This window comes from Trichosurus vulpecula, chromosome 9 (assembly GCF_011100635.1).
Source record: "Trichosurus vulpecula isolate mTriVul1 chromosome 9, mTriVul1.pri, whole genome shotgun sequence".
NCBI lineage: Eukaryota > Metazoa > Chordata > Mammalia > Diprotodontia > Phalangeridae > Trichosurus > Trichosurus vulpecula.
This window is the reverse complement of record NC_050581.1, coordinates 131,332,006-131,353,798: the sequence shown is the minus strand read 5'-3', so window position 1 is coordinate 131,353,798 and position 21,793 is coordinate 131,332,006. Positions and strand designations below refer to the sequence as shown.

General features: G+C 38.8%; 1 protein-coding gene across 1 annotated transcript in view; it reads right to left on the bottom strand.

Moving 5' to 3' along the window:
* SPATA48 (spermatogenesis associated 48) overlaps positions 1-21,014 on the bottom strand; it is a 75,351-nt gene extending 54,337 nt beyond the window's left edge. Inside the window, exon 1 of the mRNA XM_036739711.1 lies at positions 20,462-21,014. Within this exon, the coding sequence (XP_036595606.1) occupies positions 20,462-21,014 (553 nt within the window). The remainder of the gene's footprint in view (positions 1-20,461) is intronic.
* Between the last annotated feature and the right edge of the window lie 779 nt (positions 21,015-21,793).

The window sequence follows — 21,793 nt, the reverse complement described above, 5'->3', positions numbered from 1 at the left end:
ACTGCCTTGAATTTCACATGTGGCAAAAGTTTGAGTCAACACTTTCACTTCTTACATAATAAATAAGCAAAACCTTTTATTAAAGGAAAATTTCAATTTTGGGAATAGAAGTGTACTCTGCTCCAGACAATGAGTATTGGGTTTTTAATTATAATACATACTACACAAAATCATATGAATCACATGTATTCACTGTAGAGGAAGGGTGGAGTTTTAAAATATATTTACATTATCAACTCTGTCTACTGTGACTGAGAATCTAAAGCATTGTATTATGAGTTGTCTATGGCACATAAATAGAATTACTATGAAACTATAAGGATTCATGAAATTTAGGGTGGTTTGACTTCCCAGACAAGTAAAAGATTCTAAAATTACTACTATGGTTGAAATACAAACTACTATTGTAAAAATTATATTTCAATTTCTTGTTAATAAGACCATAAAACAGAAAGGGAAAAGCAGCTGCTAAAATAGTTAAAACCTCCCTTCTGGAGAAAAGTTAAGTGTTTCAAGTCAATTGATGTACTGACCATTAACCAATAAAGAAAATATGGTATTCTGTGGCCATTAATGGATAAAGAAAATATGGTATTCTGTATAACAACTTATTATCTAGATATGTAGCTAACAAGTAACCTAAACATAAGGAATGAATTTCATAATCAGACTTTATAGGAAAATAAATTCTATTTCTCCCATAGGAGAGTTGTCAGAACTATAGAAGTCTGATTCTGGCCTCAGGTTAGAACACAAGAACTCTGTAAAAATAGTAACAATAAAAACAATACACATAGCTGCACAGAGTAAAAGCTGGAAGAAACCTTTAAGCTCCTCTAGTCAAAACTTCCCTATTTATAACAGATGAACAAACTGAGGCCTTGAGAGGTTAAGTAAAGTTCCCCAAGGTCATATAGCTGATTAAGTAGCAAAGTTAGCACCCTAATCCGGGTCAACATGGATGGGGAAGGGGTGGGGAACCTGATTCCTTCACCATGCTGTTAACTCAGTCTTGGATACTGGGACACCTTCCCATCTCCCTCAGCTTCCTCTCTCCTCTAATCACAGGGCTGGAGAGTAGAGCACCAACTTCCTCCCAAAGTCTTCCTTTATAAAGGGCAGAAATCAGACTTCTAGCTCACTCCACTTTCCATCTGCAGCTTTGCTTGGTTTCAATTCCAAACTGGTAAACCCTGGTGTTTCCTCCCACTTACTTCTGTGTACTGCCTTCCCCTATTAGAGTATAAGCTCCTTGAGGGCAGGGACTGTTTTTCTTTTTCTTATTTGTATCCCTACACAGAGTAGGTACTTAATAAAAGTTTATTGAACTGAGTTGAAATAAACCAAGCAGAGCTGCAGATACAAAGTGGAGTGAGCTGAGTCCAATTTCTTTCCTCTATAAAGGAAGGTCTGGAGAAGAACTTAGTACTTCACCCTCTAGCCCTCTAATTTGAGGGGAGAAGAAGCTTACAGAGGTGAGAAGGCTTAAATTATCAGCATAGTGATGAGATTAAAAATAATCAAAGTTATTCTGGGAGGGGTATTTTGTTATATGGAGTTGAAACCAAGCAGAACTGCCAATGGAAAGTGGAATATGAGCAAGGCAGGAAGGAGAAAAGCATACTAAGGAAATAATGAGAAGTCCTGTGTGTTTAGAGCAGGGCTTTTAAATTATTTTTTCCACTCTCAGCCCCTTTTCAGTGTTTTGGCAGGGTTCTTTGGCACTGCATGGCCCGAGGACATGCGCAGTGCAAAGTGCACATGCTTTGTGTTCAGAACCAAGGCTGCAGTGAAGCTGCAGGATGCAACACTGGCAGGTGCTGCCAGAAACACTTGGATTCATTACAGTTTGATTTTTAATTAATTTTTTGTCATTATGCATTCAGAAATCTTTTACTGCTGCTGAATTTATATGGGATCACTACCCACAGTTTAAAGAAGTGCTGGTTTAGACCATGGAGGTATATTAAAAGTAGCAACAGTAGATAAGGCTGGGAAAGCAGACTACAGCCAAAACAGAGACTGACTGAATGAAAAACAGCAACAACAACCTTTAAGTGCTATGTGCCAGGTATTGTGCTAAGCACTGCATTTACAAATCCAAAAAAAGACAGGGTCTCACCTCAAGGAACCTATTTTTTAAGGGGCAGTCAACACAGTGGCTACAGAAGCCATTTTGGTCTAAGTGATGGCAGCAATGTGGTTGATTGACACATCCTTTTCAGAAACAGTGGTAGTATTGAGTAGATTACTTATTGTTCTAAGAGTAACAGATGAAAATGGAGTATGGGAGGAGTATACTTCCAGGGACTCTGCAGGAAGATGACTAGAGAAAAGAATGTCTTGAGCCTTGGAGCAGCAAGATACAACCTATGTGAGATATAACACTCTGTGAGCACTTATCAAACTAGGTAACATGGCTCCAGGGTTCCAAATCGCTTAGTTTCTCTAGGACATAGTCTTTGGAAGTCTGGTTGTGGCCAGAGAGAACAGGAAATCTGAATTTCAATTTTGTTTAATAGGTAACAAAATGCTAGTGATGGATTTTAAGCAGTGAATGACGTATTCAAAGTTATGGTTGTATCTTGGATTTTTAGCTAAACCTATGGTGCTTTACAATGAGACACTTGTAATTGGTGGAAGATTGTTTAGGTAAAGCTTCTTGCCTTCATGAGGGACAGAGCTGATCTGAGAGCTTTAGACAGGAGAGAAAGTCTTCATTTTCCTTTGAGAAAAGACATATGAATCTAGCCTCTGTTCAGAACTGACTCCAGACAAATAGAGAGAGGCAGTGAGACTTTGAAAACTACAGACATGTAGGAGAAGCTAACTCCTCAAAATATCCTTGATTTCCAGCTTGCTCTCATAGAAATTCTGGGGAATATCTCTGTGAATGAGATCAGGTTTTCTCTCAGTTGAGCTCTCCAAAAAATAATGCAAAAGTGACACTTTTACGTTTAATCAGCATTACCATCACATTCTTATGTCTAGACAATCAACAGAACAATAAATCAAACCCCTAATTGTAGCTTGCCAATTTCTGAGGGTGTAACTATTAGCTCTGTAAATTTAACAATTGGATTTCCCAAGGTGGTTTGAACTGCCTTCAGCTCCGAAGTCAAATGCTGCTTTGAAGTTCTGAATTTGGGTGACAGGTGACTTCAACAAAACTTTGAGTTACTTTTTTCCAAGAAATATTTTCTTCCTCATGTCTGTTGAGCATACCACCATTCTTCTAGTCTCCCATGCTTTCAATCTCAATAATTATCCTTCATTTCTCATTTTTCCTTACTCCACATTTCCAATCAGTTGCTGAATCTTATTTCTACCCTTACAGTATTTTCCATATCTGGCCTCCCACTCACACAGCTACCACCTTAGTTTATAACCTTATCATCTCTTACCTAGATTATTACAGCAGCCTTCTAATGGATATTCCTATCCCAAGTTCCTCCCCACACCAATCTACACTCCATACTATTGCCCAACTGATTTTCCATAAGTTGTCCATCTATTTTCAATATATTCCTGAGTCATCTCTTTTTCCTATTATATGTTTTCTAGATGAACATACCTCCCATTTCTACTTTCATTATTCTCCCATCTAGGGATGCCCTCCTACTTTTTCACTTGTCTAAATACTATTTATCCTTTTTGTTATTATTCAGTTGTGTCTGACTTTGTGACCCCATTTTGGAATTTTCTTGCCAAAGATACTGGAGTGGTTTGCCACTTCCTTCTCCAGCTTATTTTACAGATGAGGAACTTAAGGAAACAGGTTAAGTGAGTGCTTTGCCCATAGTCATACAGCTGGTGAGTATCTGAGGCCTGATTTGAAGTTATGATGATGAGTCTTCCTGATTTCAAGTCCAGTGCTGTATCAGCTGGACCACCTAGACATCTCTTAGTCAGTCAATCAATTAATACAAACTTATTTTATTTTCTGGATAATGGATGATACACTCGTGTTTTCTTGGTTACCAAAGGAGTGAAGCAGGGATGTGTGCTTGCTCCCAGACTTTGTCGATAATGTTTTCAGTGATGTTGTTAGACACTTTCAATGTGGATGAAAACAGTATCAAGGTCAACTACTATACTGATGGTAAATTATTTAACTTGAAAAAGCTTTAATCTTATAAGCTATAAGCCAAGACTAAAGTGGAGGGGGAATTGGCAAGTGACTGTACACTCAATGCAGTCTGTGAGGCTAAGACGTGACAAAGTGTGGCTTGATTCTCTGCTGCCTGTGCTAATTTTGCCCTAACAATTAACATCAAGAAAACAGAGATTTTCTACTGGTCAGCACCACTCCATCAATATATAGAACCATGGGTTACAGCAAATGGAGACATTTTGAATTCTGTGGATAAGTTCACTCACCTTGGCAGCATACTTTCCAGGGATGTGCACATAGATGATGAGGTTGATGCACACATTGCCAGAGCTAGCTCAGTGTTTGGGAGGAAGGAAATGTGAAGCTTCTGAAGGAAAGTGTGGGAAAGAGGTTTTAGATTGCTTATCAAATTATAGGTCTACATAGGTGTTATGCTAACCTCATTGTTGTATGCCTGTGAAATCTGTCATGCTGGGGAAACTGAATCACTTCTATTTGAATTGTCTTAGAAATATTCTGAAGATGAGCTGGCAAGATAAGGTACCAGACACTGAGGTCCTTTCCCAAGCTGAACTGCCAAGCATTCAAACTCTACTGCCATAGCACAACTCTGATGGGTTACTTATTGTCTGAATGACAAACATACATTTACCTAAAAGATTATTTTATGGAGATCTCACACAGGGCAAGTGCTCATGTGGAGGTCAGAAGAAGTAATACAAGGACACTCTCAAGGTCTATCTGAAGAACTCTGGAATCAATTTGGGACATGGGAAACACTGACACAGGACTGCCCAGCATGGCATGCCTGCATCAAAGAATGGGCCGTGCTCTATGAGCAAAGCAGAATTTACAGCAGCTCAAATGAAATGTGAAATGTACAAATTTGAAGACATCGATACTCCAAATGTTCATATGGATTATTTGTGCCTGACCTGTGCTTATATTGATCTGATCAGCCGCAGTCAGACATATTGTACCTTGATCCCAACATGGTGATGTCATTTTGGTCCTCTTTGAGCAGAAGGACAACCAAACCATTCATTAAGTGGCTATGTGTTGTGCTTTGTACTGGGGATACAAAGAAAAGTAAAGGGTAATTCCTGCCCTCCAGGAACTCATAATCTAATGGGAGAAGACTACACATAAGTAGAAGCTGATGAGAGGAGGGTAGGGGAAGAGTACCTGGCAGAGGAGAATCTACCTGAAGCTAGATTGGAAATTATGAGATGAAAGCCTTGGGCCCCTTCTTTAAATGGAGTATATGGGAGAAGCTCTCCAATGTACACCTTCCACCCTCTTCAATCCATCAATCCTACAATCCCACTAAGCCCTTTTAAAGCATTTTACACTGAAGTGCTCTTTGCTTCTTGCCAACACTTACCACTTACTTTCTAACCTTTATTTTGGAATCAAACATGAACTGATTTGAGATGCTTACAGTCGCCTTCTAATTGTACTCTGACTTCATTCTTTTCCTTATGCCAATACACACTCCACATGGCTGCCAAAATGATTTTCTAAAGTATAGGTTTGACCATGTCACCTATCTGCTCAATCTGCTCCTATCTCTCTAAGGATCTCTAGGCTCAAATGTAAACCTCCGTTTGGCTTTTCAAGCTCTCTACAGCCTCATCCTTAGCTATCTTTTAGTTTAGTTTTTTTTTTTTTTTAATGTAATACTGCCCTCTGTGCGTTCTATGGGTCATCTACACTGGCTTACTTGCTTTTCCTCACACAATACAGTTCAATCTCTTTCATGGCCTTGTACTGGTTATTCTCTATCTCTAGACTGCTTTCCTTTCTGACATTTAACTCTTAGAATCTCTTTCTTAAAGAATCAGGCCAAGTATCACATCCTTCAGGAGACCTTCCCCTCTGTGGGTAACTTTTATCTATTTTGTGTTTGTTGTGTATGTAACACTTTATGTATGTGTTTTCTTACCAAATAGAATGTAAGCTCCTTGATGGACTGTTTCTTGTTTTTCTTTTTATTCCTAGCACTTAGGCAAAATGCCTGACATATAGTGAATACTTCATAAATGCTTTATTGTTCAGTTATTCTTAGTTGTACCCAACTCTTCATGACCCCATTTGGGTTTCCCTGGCAGAGATATTGTAGTGGTTTGCCATTGCCTTCTCCAGCTCATTTTACAGATGAGGAAACTGAGGCAAACAAGGTTAAGTGACTTGCCCAGGGTCACACAGCAAGTAAGTGTCTGACGCCAGATTGGAACTCAGGAAGATGAGTTTGCTTAACTCCAGACCTGGCACTTTGTCCATTGTGCCACCTAGCTGCTCTAATAAATGCTTATTGATTGGTTGCTTCTTGTATTGTACTACATTGTGTTGTATTTTCTTTCATTTTTATTTAGTGAATTCCAAGTTCATGTCTTATTGCCTCAATTAGATGGTAAACTTCTTGAATGTTGGACTGCATCTTCTTTGTAGCTTCCATTGGGCCTACCATAGGTTCAGTCATGTAGTATGTATATTTTGTTTCAATTTGATAGATCAACCCCCCTGCCCCCTAACTTGGGTCAAACACTCACTTGGGAGTAATAGCAATGATACTATATTATTAATTATTTTGAATTATCTGTGAGACTAAAGGAAAGTAAATTAACTTTTTTGAATCTCAGTTTCCATGGGCAGTCATTATTGAACATAAATGAGTTCTTATTTATCAGTCAACAAACATTTAAGTGCCTACTATGTGCCACTAATGCTCTACCTTTGAATGGTTTGATCTACAAACATTTCTAAAATGAGACAGTTGAATTGGATGATACCTTAAAACTCTAAAATCCTGCATCTCACAACTGTACTAAATATACCTTATTTTTGTGTATTTTCTTCTTTACAAATTAGAGATGTTTGCTTACAAGATAAAAAAAAATTCTTTCAAAGATGTTAATCTAGAATTACATTTTAAGTCCACTGATTAGTGATCTGTGTCTCTGAAGTCAAAGACAATTGATAGCTGGTAGAGCTCTGTATGTGGGTGGCCTGAGTTATGATTTACATAAATTTTAGTGGCTACATATTCTTTTTGATTAGTAGAATATGAGTTTATTTAACAGTTAATTAGCTTCAGATCTCTCCTCTCTGTTATTGTACATTTTAATTTCCTATTTTGGCATCTGGCAGCTGCCACTGCTGATACATTTAATCTTCCACAAGATCCAATTTCTGATGGTTGTTGGTATCCTCTGGTAAATATAGTTTACAGTAATTACACTGCCATCAACTCTTGCCTTGATGACAGATTTTAATCCACCACAGGAATCCAAAACCTGTTATAATCTTGTTCTACTGACAAGGATGAAACTCCCTTGTCCTATTAATTTTAGGATGGGGCAGTTTCTGATTTTGTTAATATTTCCAGTTTATTCCAAAGTTTCTCAACCAATCACTCAGTTAAAAGAATAAGGTTAGAAGTTGAAGCTTGCATAGGAAAAGAATTTAGGACTAAGAGTGAAAAAACCCACTTAATTATAAAAATTATTTTAAAATGTGAATTATCATGATCACAAACCTGAAACTGATGGGTAGAAAATATAGAATGAAGAGGTTAATTCAATATGAGGAATTATAAGAGAAAACATCCCAATAATTAGAAATATCTAAAACTGGAATGGGCTTCTTTGGAAGGGTTGTCAATTCTTTGTCACGGGAAGTCTTCAAATGAAGTTTGGAAGACCACTTAATAGGGATATTGTAGACAGAATATACCATTTGGGTAGGAGTTGGCTAAATGACATCAGAGATCCCTTCCAGCAATATAGTTTTGTGTAAACACTATATTTGTGTTGCTTCTTATTCCCATTGTGGAAACAAAGTATAACATTGATTCCATTCTATTACTATTTTTCATAATGGTAATAATAGGCAACACAGAAGCAGTGTTTGTTCTGAAGGGCCTAAAATATATGTACCAGAAGGTTCATTTAAAAAAAAGTTTCATTTAGAATCTCCTCTAAGGTTTTATTCTAATGATTTATCATTATGTGCAAGTAACCCTTGGGTTCTTGTAAGCTATGCAAGTGGAGTGTAAGATTTGAAAGATCCTACCAAGTTACAAAGGCTTTGAATATAGACTCAGTGACAAATTGCATTGTTTGTCCTTTGTTTTCGAAGAGCACCATAGCATCAGGGAAATGATGACATGACTTGCAGTTGACTTTGATTTGAGTGAGGGAGGGCTGTGCAAGGTCACCAGCATCACTTTCTCCTCCAGAGCCATCTAGATCCCATGACCAGATAGTCATCAGGATGACTGGAGATGGCCCAGGATGCAATGGGAGACCCTGGCCCTTTTAGACTAAGGCCTTTTCATGTACTCACTTAGAGTGATAACTGTGATCCAAGGACTAGTTTTGATTAAGTTGGAAAGACTTTCTCATAAGGTTGTTGATCAGTGCCTACTATGTGCCAAGCACTGCACTAATCACTGGAGATATGACAAAAGGTAAAAGGCAGTCCTTGCCCTCAAGGAACTCACAAATAAGCCATATACAGAATAAACTGGAAATCACCAGCAGAGAGAAGGCACTAGAATTAAGGTTGGCTATAGGGTGGTGATTTTTTTTTAACTATAGGAATGCCTAACAACCTACTACTAAGTTGTACTAGTAGTTTTGCTATTGCTATCAGTGGATATCATTCTGATAAAATTATGAATTTATAAATATCAAAAATGTATAATGTATACTTCTACAAAAATCCTATGCGGATGTCATTGTAATCTAGAAGTAACCCTGGATTCCCAAAAAGATGTCAATGGAGTCCAAGGTCTGGAAGGTTCTTCTAAGCTGGAAAGATTTTGAGCATGCTCCCTGCAAGACAATGTGGCATTTCATCCCTTTGATAATTTTTGCTTATAGGAATTTGATCCTAATCTGTTCCCATAGGGTCTCCCTTGATCCTGTTTATAAGCCCCATCCCAAATTCCTTAAATTTACTTAAAGTTCTACTCCATTTTTTTTTTTTTTTGCAACAGCATATTGGACCTTCTTTCTAATTTTTCACAAATGTGGAGTCATCCTGGACTTTTCAAATGTACATTCTTTCTCAATTTGTGGCCTCTCTTTTGGCTGCTTATAAAGTGCATTGTTTAGCAATGTAATTCTTAAATGTAGTCATTATTTCCTTTGGAATTTCAAGCTTTGGGGTTTTCCACTATCAGCCATCTGTTGACACTATCAATCAACACTTTACTACCTATTTTCAAAACTTTGGGTCAATTTTCTTGTATTAATTCCAGTCCTATGGTCTTTAGGATTTGTAATTCATCAATTTTTTCCCTCATGGAATAACTATGTTTCTTACATTAACTCTATGTTGCCTATCTGGAAGATCAGTTATTTTGAGTTGTATAGAATTCATACATTCTTTCAAATTTTTGGCCTTTTCCTTCTGCCAAATTTTCTTCCACTTTATTATTCACAAATATGTCATTCTCTTTTTCTGAATCTCTTAATTTAGAAAGATTTTCATCATGTATTTTGTTGTTTATTCTGTTGTTAATCTTATTTATTCCTTCTTTGAAAGTTCTCATTTCCAATCTGGCTTTTTTTAAGGTTTTGTATATTTTTGAATGATTCTGGAATTTATTGCTAATTCACAGTCTCTCAGCTATACTTAGAATTTGTTTTGCTCTTTTTCATGAGGATCTTTTGGATTGCTTTCCTTTAATTATATTTGTTTTACCATAACCCTTTTGAAGGTTCCTACTCGTTTCTCTTTCTATCTTTATTAATTCCCATGTTGCTTTATTTTCTTTGAAGCTAGGCCTATCTCTAACCTTTTTCTCTTGGATATTTTGTTGTTCAGTCTTTACCTTGGACTGTTCTATTCCTAGTAGTTTGTATCAGGCTTCCCAACTCACTGTTTGTTCCCTCCCGCTTCTTTGTTATAGCAAATATGTTGTCTCCTGAATAGGATACTGGGAGTGGTGGGGTGTGTACAAACACCTGGGGATTTCTTGTCACATATTCCAGGAGAGATACCTGACTGTTAATTCTGCCCCATTGAATCTGATTCTGCCCCCGCAGTTACTTTCTACCATGAACTGGGTGCAGGAACATTATTTTCTGCCTCTTATATGTTCTTTATAGGGAAAAGGGCTAATTCAGATAAAGTAACTGCCCTGAGGGGCCCAGGTAGAAGCTACCACAACCAAGTTTAGAACATATTGTCAGGTTCGAATTGGCTGTGCTACTTCCAGAACATAGTATGACTGGAGATATTTATGATATTTTAGTGAAAGCCGTAAGTAGTTCAGCTTTCTGCTATTATATCAGTAGGCTTTACATAGTGTAGGTATGTTTTGTCTTCTCATGTCTATACAGGGTTAATTACTATGGTTTTGGAGAATTTTTACTTGTTTTTAAGTTTGCTGGATTGAGGATTGTTTTTGTCTTCCCCCCCACTTTGTTTGTAAATTCCCCCCAAAAGAGGCGGGTATATTTTGTAATCATATGCCAGAACAAAAAAAGAAGATTCTATATGAAAACATGAACCTCCATTTTACAAAACTAAAAAAAAATTCTGTATGTTACTTTCAAAATTGTCCCGTGTAACTATGAATTGTTTTGAATTTCCTTTTGTTCCCTTTTACTCAAATAAAAAATTTCAATGGCCCCCCCTTTTTTCATCATAACTGCTAATCTCTTGACCCTTCTTGACTTCCCATCCCAATTAACAGATAAATAAAAATTTGCCTTTCTCTGCATCTCCAGTGCCTCGTATAGCACCTGGAACTTAGATACACTTAATAAATGCTTACTGGTTGGCTGAAAACAATTAATGAACCATCTTGCTAAGCACATAAGTGTCTACATGACTTTTATTTTTTTAATTAAATATTGTTTTTTAAATTTTCAAACATATATTTCTCCCTTCCACTTCTACCTTCCCACTCCTACTGAAAAGAAAAAATGAAAACAGAATAAAATCCTTGTAACAAATAAGTATAGTCAAGCAAAATAAATTCCTATAATGAACACGTCCAAAAAATGTCTCATTCTGTATAATGATCCATCAATTTCTGTCAGTAGGATGGGGGCATTCTGTACTATTAATCATCTAGAATCATGGTTGATCATTGCATTTATCTAAATTCTTAATTCTTTCAAAATTATTTATTTTTATGCTTACATTATAATAAATTGTTCTCCTGGTTCTGCTAACTTCCCTCTGCACCAGTTCATAAAAGATTTCTTACAACACAATGGTATTCCATTACATTCATATGTACTACAATATATATACAATAAATACTTAACACGCATTTATTAGTTTCCCAGGCAGCTAGGTGGCACAGTTGGGGTAACTAGGTGGCACAGTGGATCCACTGCAAGCCTGGAGTCAGGAAGACCTGAGTTCAAATCCAGCCTCAGACACTAGCTGTGTGACCCTGGGCAAGTCACTTGACCTTGTTTGCCTCAGTTTCTTCATCTGCAAAATGAGCTGGAGAAGGAAATGGCAAACCATTCTAGTATCTTTGCCAAGAAAATCCCAAATGGGGGTCACAAAGAGTTGGACACAACTGAAAAATGACTAAACAACAAAACACCATCTTCCAGGCACTGTGCTCAATATTCTCCAATTTATGACCACCCTCTTTGTTTTACAGTTATTTTCCACTAAAAAGATGGCTGCTCTAAATATTTTGTAGATATTGAACTATTTCCTCTTTCTTTGATGCATTTGGGCTATATAGGCTTAGTAATGATAACACTAGGTCAATGAGTATGCTAAATTTATTGGTATAGTTCCAAGTTACTTCCCCAGAATGACTGGACCAATTCATAGTTCCACAAACAGCGCATAAATATGTCTGATTTTTCACAGCCTCTCCAAATATTTTCATTTTCTGATATAGTGTATCAGAATTCCTTTAATTTGCATTTTATTAATTATTAATAATTAGGGGGGCAGAGCCAAGATGGCAGCTGGAAAGTAGGGACTTGCTTAAGCTCTCCCCTTAATCCCTCCAAACACCTGTAAAAAATGGCTCTGAACAAATTTTAGAGCTGCAGAACCCATGAAATACCAGAGGGAAACAGGTCTCCAGCCCAGGAGAGCCTGGATGGTCACTGGAAAGGGTCTATCACATGGTGCTGGGAGTGGAGCACAGCCCAGTGTGGGCTGCACCAGGACAGACCAGACCTGGAGTCAGCCGGCTGGAACAGGTCTTAGGGCCATGAGTTATTGAGCTGTGGCAGTTATCAGACTTCTCAACCCACAAACGCCAAAGAGCAAGTTAGTGGGAAACTGTGGGATCAAGTTTAGAGTGGTCTGGCACCATCCCTGGGGGTGGCAGAGGTGGTACAGTAGTGGTGGTGGCAGCAGCTGGACACTCCTGAGGCTGTTTCCAGTGCTCCAGCGTCAGCTGCTTCCTGAGTCCCTGGCTCACAAGGTAGGAGGAATCTAGCAGCTGATCAGAGCGGGAGTGCAAGGAGTGCTTTGCGGGCACAGAGGCAGGTTCTCTTGCTGTGCCCCGCTTGGATTGGGATTGAAGTCCTGGTTAGTGGTTCTTGGGGGAGGAGGAGCACTGTGGTGACAGAGTCTGGGGTGACAGTGGAGTAGAAGTAGCTCTGAAAACAGCAGTGCTTGGACCCTAAAGCTTGGGACAAAGTACTCTCTACAAGCAGTCATACCCTGACAAAAAGCTCAAGGGTCAAGTAGTTGGCTGGGAACATGAACAGGCAGTGAAAACAAACTCAAACTCAAACTCTAGATTCCTTTTTTGGTGACAAAGAAGATCTAAACATACAGCCAGAAGAAGTCAACAAAGTCAAAGAGCCTACATCAAAAGCCTCCAAGAAAAATATGAACTGGTCTCAGGCCATGGAAGAGTTCAAAAAGGATTTGGAAAAACAAGTAAGAAAAGTAGAGGAAAAATTGGGAAGAGAAATGAGAGTGATGCAATAAAACCATGAAAAACAAGTGTACACCTCTAGCTGTCGATTGATATTCGATTTGTCTACCTGGGAGTGACTGGAACACGTTCAGGATACTGTGGATGTTCCAGATCTTGGGGATGGAATGCAGAAAGTTGATCTCTTCTTCTTGACTTTTTGGCTGTCTTGCATCAGTACTGACTGAATGACTGAAACCAGTACATGAATTTATCGATGATATCCCACAGCCACTGGTTGGGCAGCTTGAGGGGGGCAGGGCCATTGGCATTGAGGATACAGTTGAAGAGGTTGCAGTAATTGTAGTAGGATTCAAACCTCTGTTCCAAGGAAGGCCCATCACTGACTTTGGCATAAATGTGTCTGTAATAAAGCTCCTTATTCAGTTTCAGGAAGATGGCAGCATTGCCAGCTTGTGAGGTGGTGGCCTCTGCTTCTGGCCAGGGCATATTCTTGAAGAACCTTTCAGTCAGCTTGGTCCAGCTGTTCTCATAAATGTCCTGGATCTCATAGACTTTCTAGTTGATGACATCACTGGACACCCAGCTTTCCTGAAGCTCATAGACTTTCTGGTCAATAAGGTCAGAGGTGGAATGCAAATATTGGATAAAGTACTTGATCACTTCTGGAATCACTTGGTAGGTCTGCTGCTCCTATTGGCCTTCATAGGCCAGGTCTTGCTTTGGGTCTTCTGTGTGCATGTCATAGTTGCCTAGGTAGGCATAGGGATCATATGCAGCCTCATTGACATAGTCCTCAGTCAGGTAGGACATAGAACTGGATCAGTCTCAGCTCCTACTAGCTCTTTCCTTAAAGCCTGCAGATATGCCCCTATCCCTTACTTTAAAAACCCTCACTTTATTATATCATTCTCACTCACTGTTGTCCTATATCTCTTCTCCCTTTATTGGCTAAACTCCTGGAGAAAGTTACTTCCATTAGGTGCCTCCACTTCTTCTCTGCTCAGTTGTTTCTAAAGCCTCTGCAATCTAGCTTCTGACCTAAGCATTCAACTGAAACTGCTCTTTCCAAACTTACTAATGATGCCTCAATTGCCAAATCCAATGAGTTTTTCTCAGTCTTCATCCATTTTGACCTCTCTTCAGTTTTTGATGTGGTTGACCTTGCTCACCTTCTGCATACTCTCTCCTTTTTAGGTTATCATGACATTGTGCTCTCCAAGCTCTCTTAGTACCTGTGTGTCTCTTCCTTCTCTGCCTTGAAACTGCTTGATCTTCATCAAGGTCTTACTCATGGATATTCCCTAAGGCTTTAGAACTCTTTCCTATGCTCACTTTCTACTATTTTACTTAGTGATCTCATCATTAGTCATGGGTTCATTTATCATCTCTAAGAAGACAATTCCCAGAACTATATATACAGTCCAAATACATATCCGAATGCCTATCGAATGTATCTGGTGCATATCTTGGCATCTCAAACTCAACATGTCCAGAACAAAAGTCATCATCTTTCCCTTCAACCTCTCCTCTTCCCAGTTACTTACAAGGGATTTTCCATCTTCCCAGTTATGCTTCCCAGAAGCATAACCTTGGTATGTCATCCTCAACTTCTCACTTGCTCACCCTACATATCCAATCTGTTTTCAAGTCTTGTCATTCCAACCTTCACATCTCCCTTTTATGTTACTTTCTCTTTATTCACATAGCCGCTGCCCCAGTACAAGCCTTCATCACCTCAGGGCTGGACTACTGTAGTATTTTTCCAAGTGGTCTCCCTATCTCGAGTCTATTCTTACTGTGATCCATCCTCCACTCAGCTGCCAAAGCAATTTTCCTAAAGCATAGATCTAACTATGTCACACAACAGATTCTAATGGGTCCCCATTACTACTGGCCTTCACACTCTGGCCCCCTTCTAGTCTTCCATTTTACCACCCCCCCACTCCAGGTACTCTGTGATCCAGTAACACTGGCCTTCTTCTGTTCCTTGAACATGACATTCCAATCTTGACTCTGTGCACTTTCATTGGCTGTTTCCCCATATCTAGAATGCTCTCCTTCCTTACCTGTACTTCTTGGATTACCTGGATTGCTTTTCAAGGTTTAGCTCAAATCTCACCTTGTGTAGGAGGCCTTTCTCTATTTCTCCACTGCTAGTGCATTCCTCTAGTTTTACTATATATATTTTGATTATATATATATTTTTTCTTCCATTAGAATGTGAGTTGCTTGAGGACAGGAATCATGTTTTTTCTTTCTTTGTATCCCTAGGGCTTACTCTAGTGCTTGGCTTATAGTAAGTGCTTGATAAAATGCTTATTAATTGATTGTTGATTGATCAAATGAAAAGACCCTGGATAAGCTGCAATACACACTCAACAAGGAAAGAGTCATACTGATGAGAGTCATAGAAGTATTGAAGTGTTCATGGAAGCATCTCTCTCATGAGGCTGCTGTGAGGCTGAATTGTAAAAATGTATATATGAAAAATGCTTTTCAAACTATAAAGTACTATATGAATGTTAAGTATCATTATTACTATTGACAGAATTAATTAGACTAAGTATTTCCTAAAATTTTCCTAATAAAGAAAAGGCAAATATCAAAACACCAAAATACAAAATTTTAAATACAAGTTTAAAAAATATCACATTGTTATTACTACTTTTTAAATACCACATTCCTTCCCAATTATATCCCACCCCCTCTACTATCCAGCAAACCATCCCAGGTGACAGAACTTGAAGAAGAAAGAGAAAAAAGCAGTTTAGCAAAACTGAACAACATAGTCTGTGTCTGACAGTCAATGAAATATTCCGCATCTGTAGTCCCCATCTCTGAAATGAAGGGATGTGCATTAAATAAATACAAGTCAGTCAGTCAATAAATATTTATTAGGTGCTTACTTTGTACCAGGCACCATGGGTAGCACTGGCAATACAAAGAAAGGCAAAAGACAGTCCATGTGCTCAAGGAGCTCACAGTCTAATGGAGGAGAAAGCATGAAAACAACTATGTACAAACAGGATATACACCAGATATATTTGGACATAATAAAGAGAGAGAAAAGCACTGGCAATGAGCAAGACTGGGTAAGGCTTACTGTGGAGAATAAGATTTTAGCTGAGAAAGAGGCCAAAGAAGGGAGAAGGTATAGATGGGGAGGGAAAGAACTCCAGACATCAGAGACAGCCAGTGAAACTACTTAAGAGTCAGGAGGAGATGGAGTGTCTTATATGAGGAACAACAAGGAGGCCAGTGTCACTGGATCATAGAGTACATGGGGGAAAAGGGGAGTTTTAGTATAAAATTAGAAAGGTAAGAAGGCTTCAGGCTATGAAGGAGTTTGAATGCCAACCTAAGGATATTCTATTTGATCCTTGAGGTAATAGGGAGCTACTGCAGTTTACTGAGTTGAGGAATTAGGGAGGTAGGGGGAGTGTGACATAGTCAGACCTGCACTTTAAGAAGATCATTTTGATCACCGAGTAGAGGATGGCCTGTAGTGAAGAGAGACTTGTGGCAGGCAGATCAACCAAGCAGGTCATTGCAATAGTCCAGGCATGAGATGATGAAGGCTGGCACCAGAGTGGTGGCAGTCATTTTGGGGGGATGTTACAAAGGTTGAGCTTACAAGTTTAAAATATCTCACAAAAGTCTATAAAATGGCTCTACATACATAGTTTAGATCTGGGTAGGACCCTTCCATCTTGACAATAAAACAATTATCTGAAAATGTTAAATTAGATAGGAAATAATTTTCTATGGTAAAGATTGTTTAACAATACTACTATCTAGGAAAGACAATAACTTAATCTCTTTCCCTAAAGGAACTTAAAGTAGACGACAATCACCCGTGTCCAGGAAGGTTTAAATATATTTGTACCTGCACCTTTAATTTGACTCCTACTAACATCCTGGTGAGAGTTTCAGCATGGTGGCTAGATATAAATAATACATTATGTTATATAAGTATTATGTGAAGTAGAACAAATAGACATGTCTTTAATCAAGAGGTTGGAAGGAAATATATATATTTTTTTAATTTAAATTTATTTATTTAACATATTTGGTTTTCAGCATTGATTTTCACAACAGTTTGAATTACAAATTTTCTCCCCATTTCTACCCTCCCCCCCACTCCAAGATGGCTTATATTCTGGTTGCCCTGTTCCCCAGTCAGCCCTCCCCTCTATCATCCCCCTCCCCTCTCATCCCCTTTTCCCTTCCTTTCTTGTAGGGCAAGATAAATTTCTACGCCCCATTGCCTGTGTATCTTATTTTTTAGTTGCATGCAAAAACTTTTTTTGTTTTTGAACATCTGATTTTAAAACTTTGAGTTCCAAATTCTCTCCCCTCTTCCCTTCCCACCCACCCTCCCTAAGAAGTCGAGCAATTCAACCTAGGCCACACATGTATCATTACGTATAACCCTTCCACAATACTCATGTTGTGAAAGGCTAACTACGTTTTGCTCCTTCCCAACCCATCCCGCTTTATTTTCTCCCTTGACCCTGTCCCCTTTCCAAAGTGTTTGTTTTGATTACCTCCACCCCCATCTGCCCTTCCCTCCATCATCCCCCCCCTTTTATTTTTTTTATCTTCCTCCCTCTTCTTTCCTGTGGGGTAAGATACCCAACTGAGTATGTATGGTATTCCCCCTCAGGCCAAATCTGATGAGAGCAAGGTTCACTCATTCCCCCCTCACCTGCCCTCTCCCCTCCTCCCACAGAACTGCTTCCTCTTGCCACCTTTATGCGATATAATCCACCCCATTCTATCTCTCCCTATCTCCCTCTCTCAGTATGTTGCTCTCTCATCCCTTAATTTCATTTTATTTCTTTTAGATATCTTCCCTTCATCTTCAACTCACCCTGTGTCTGCTCTCTCTCTTTTACATATATATATACATACACATATATAAACAGACATATATATATACACATACATACACATACATACATATACACATAGATATATACATACATACACATTCTCTTATATATATATACATAAACATATACATATATATATGAATATTCCCTTCAACTACCCTAATACTGAGGTCTCATGAATCATACACATCATCTTTCCATGTAGGAATGTAAACAAAACAGTTCAACTTTAGTAAGTCCCTTGCAATTTCCGTTTCTTGATTACCTTTTCATGCTTCTCTTGATTCTTATGTTTGAAAGTCAAATTTTCTATTCAGTTCTGGTCTTTTCACTGAGAAAGCTTGAAAGTCCTCTATTTTATTGAAAATCCATATTTTGCCTTGGAGTATGATACTCAGTTTTGCTGGGTAGGTGATTCTAGGTTTTAATCCTAGCTCCATTGACCTCCGGAATATCGCATTCCAAGCCCTTCGATCTCTTAATGTAGAAGCTGCCAGATCTTGGGTTATTCTGATTGGGTTTCCACAATACTCAAATTGTTTCTTTCTGGCTGCTTGCAGTATTTTCTCCTTGATCTGGGAGCTCTGGAATTTGGCAACAATATTCCTAGGTGATTTCTTTTGGGGATCTATTTGAGGAGGCAATCGATGGATTCTTTCAATTTCTATTTTGCCCTGTGGCTCTAGAATATCAGGGCAGTTCTCCTTGATAATTTCTTGAAAGATGGTATCTAGGCTCTTTTTTTGATCATGGCTTTCAGGTAGTCCAATAATTTTTGAATTGTCTCTCCTGGATCTATTTTCCAGGTCAGTGGTTTTTCCAAGGAGATATTTCACATTGTCTTCCATTTTTTCATTCCTTTGGTTCTGTTTTATAATATCCTGGTTTCTCATAAATTCACTAGCTTCCACTTGCTCCAATCTAATTTTTAAAGTAGTATTTTCTTCAGTGGTCTTTTGGACCTCGTTTTCCATTTGGCTAATTCTGCCTTTCAAGGCATTCTTCTCCTCATTGGCTTTTTGGAGCTCTTTTGCCATTTGAGTTAGTCTGTTTTTTAAGGTGTTGTTTTCTTCAGTGTATTTTTCAGTATTTTTTTGGGTCTCCTTTAACAAGTCATTGACTTGTTTTTCATGGTTTTCTCACATCCTTCTCATTTCTCTTCCCAATTTTTCCTCTACTTCTCTAACATGCTTTTCCAACTCCTTTTTGAGTTCTTCTATGGCCTGGGGCCAGTTCATGTTTTTCTTGGAGGCTTTTGTTATAGGCTCTATGACTTTGTTGTCTTCTTTAGGCTGTATGTTTTGGTCTTCTTTGTCACCAAAGAAAGAATCCAAAGTCTGAGACTGAATCTGGGCGCGTTTTTGCTGCCTGGCCATATTCCCAACCAACTAACTTGACCCTTGAGTTTTTCAGTGGGGTATGACTGCTTGTAGACTAACGAGTTCTATGTTCCACGTTTGGGGGGGAGGTGTCAGCTCTGTCAGACCCACACTACTCCTTCCCCAAGAACCCCCAGTCCAGACTGGGCTTAGATCTTCAGCAGGCTGTTGCACTCCTGCTCTGATCCTCCACTTAATTCTTCCCACCAGGTGGGCCTGGAGCCGGAAGTAACAACAGCTGTAGCTGCCCCACCTCCGCTGCCCCCCGGGGCTGGAAGCTGAACCACAAACTCCTTCCACTCCCGCAGCTTTTCCCTCTAACCTTCTCCACAGTCTTTGGTGTTTGTGGGTCGAGGGGTCTGGTAACTGCCGCAGCTCACATATTCAGGGCGCTAGGGCCCCCTCCACCCGGCTTCTGGTTTGGATGGTCCATGCTGCTCAGCCTGGGCTCTGCTCTGCTCCACTCCGTTCCCAGCTCCCAGCTCCGTGTGGAAGAGACCTCACCCAGAGACCATCCAGGCTGTCCTGGGCTGGCGCCCTGCTTTCCTCTGCTGTTCTGTGGGTTCTGCCATTCTAGAATTGGTTCAGAGCCATTTTTCATAGGTTTTTGGAGGGACTCGGTAACGGAGCTCACTCTAGTCCCTGCTTACCAGCCGCCATCTTGGCTCCACCCCTCGAAGGAAATATATTTTAAGTTGGCAACTCATTTCTTCTTTGCTGATATGTATAATTTAGATCAGTGCTGTCCAAAATGTGGCCCAAAGGCTGTATGCCCCCACAGTGTGATTTATGCAGCCCGCCTACATGCATAGAAATTTACATAAATGCTTTTGTAAACGCAGTCAAGCTACTGCAGAGCTCTCACTAAAATGGCAAATCAAAATATATTGTCTATTGTTTCAATAAAAACCTAAGGTTGGACAGTCCTGATCTAGGTGATCTCATATAATGCCCTTTGATATTGATCACTTAATAATTAGCACATATTTTATATACTAGAATATTAGCTATTTTATGACTGATTTTATAGCCCAGAATACAATATTTAGTCTTATGATCTATATTTTACTGCCACCAACTGCTTAGTTTCTGAATATTATACTCATATATCTCTCACACACATACACACCTCTTTCCCCCATTCTGGAGCTAAAAAAATATAAAACTATGTCTTTTTATTTACCTCCAAGTCTCGCTCTGATGGAAGCATCAGATACTTTCCTGGAATTCCACCTTGGGTTCTCATTTATTTCTTCTAATAGTATTGTTCGCTTCTTAATTTCTGTCTGCAATCCATGGTCTGTTAAAGGGATTCGTTGTTGAGGCTTCATATCACAGTAACTTGCTAGGTTTGGGATGGTTTTGCCAATTCCAGGCAGCAAATCAGCATCACCTCCAGCACTCATAAATCCTGAACAAGGATCACCCAATTGCACATCATCTCGATGTGGAAATAAAGCATAATCTTTCCCAGGTGGCGGGGGATAAGGACGGTATAAATGATAGTCTGGCTGGACAGGAGAAGGATAAGGGTGAAATTTCAGGAAAGCATTACTGCCTTTCTCTTCAAAACTGCCATAGAAATGTCTGTCCTCATTTCCTCTCACAAAGGGCATGTTCATTCTTTTTAGGAGACGACAGTAGTGAGGGTAATCCATTTTCTTCAATGGCACTTTTACTGCATTGATGGGATGCTTAGGGATAATGATCTGTTCAAGTTTATGATCTGATATCATTTTGGCTTTTTTAAAGTTTTAATGACCACAATTTAAAATAATGACTTTATAAACTCTTTCCCAATAAGTAGAAATTAGAGTTAGTCTAAAATAAAAATTCGTTCACACTTCTAACCTGCAGTGTCGTTTAAATTGCTTTAAAGAGGGAAAAAATGATTTGCCCTCCTTTCCCTATCTCCAAAAGACAGTTATGTAACAGAAGAACTTGGCTGCAGAAAGAATGATGAGTTACTTTGTTGCTTGGCAACAGTAAAACATTGACATGTATTGAAATAAGGAATTTTATACATCATAATATAATTCCTTGGAGGAAAAAAAACCCAGTTGGCCTTTGTTCATAATTCTGCTGTGGTAACATCTTTACCAGAACCCATGAAGATGTTTTCTCTTTTAAAAAAATATTGAGTTTAATTACAACTAACTATAACTTATTACCTAATATTATATGAGAAATATAAATCAAAATGGGCACTCTAGTTGTCAGATTAAATATAAATAAAAATATTCCAAGCATCTACTTGGCATAGTGGGTAGAGTTCTGGACTGAGAGTCAAGCAGATCTGAATATCTTGTCTCAGATATATGCTAATTGTGTAAGCCTGGGCAAATCACTTAACCTACCTGCTTCAGTTTCTTCATCTGTAAAATGGTGGTGATAATATCATCTTTCTCTCTAGGTTATGGGGAGGACAAAATGAGATACTTTGTTAAAGTGTTTTGCAGATTTTAAAGTGATATATTAAATGCTTGCTATCCTGCTATTACTTTATATACCTGCA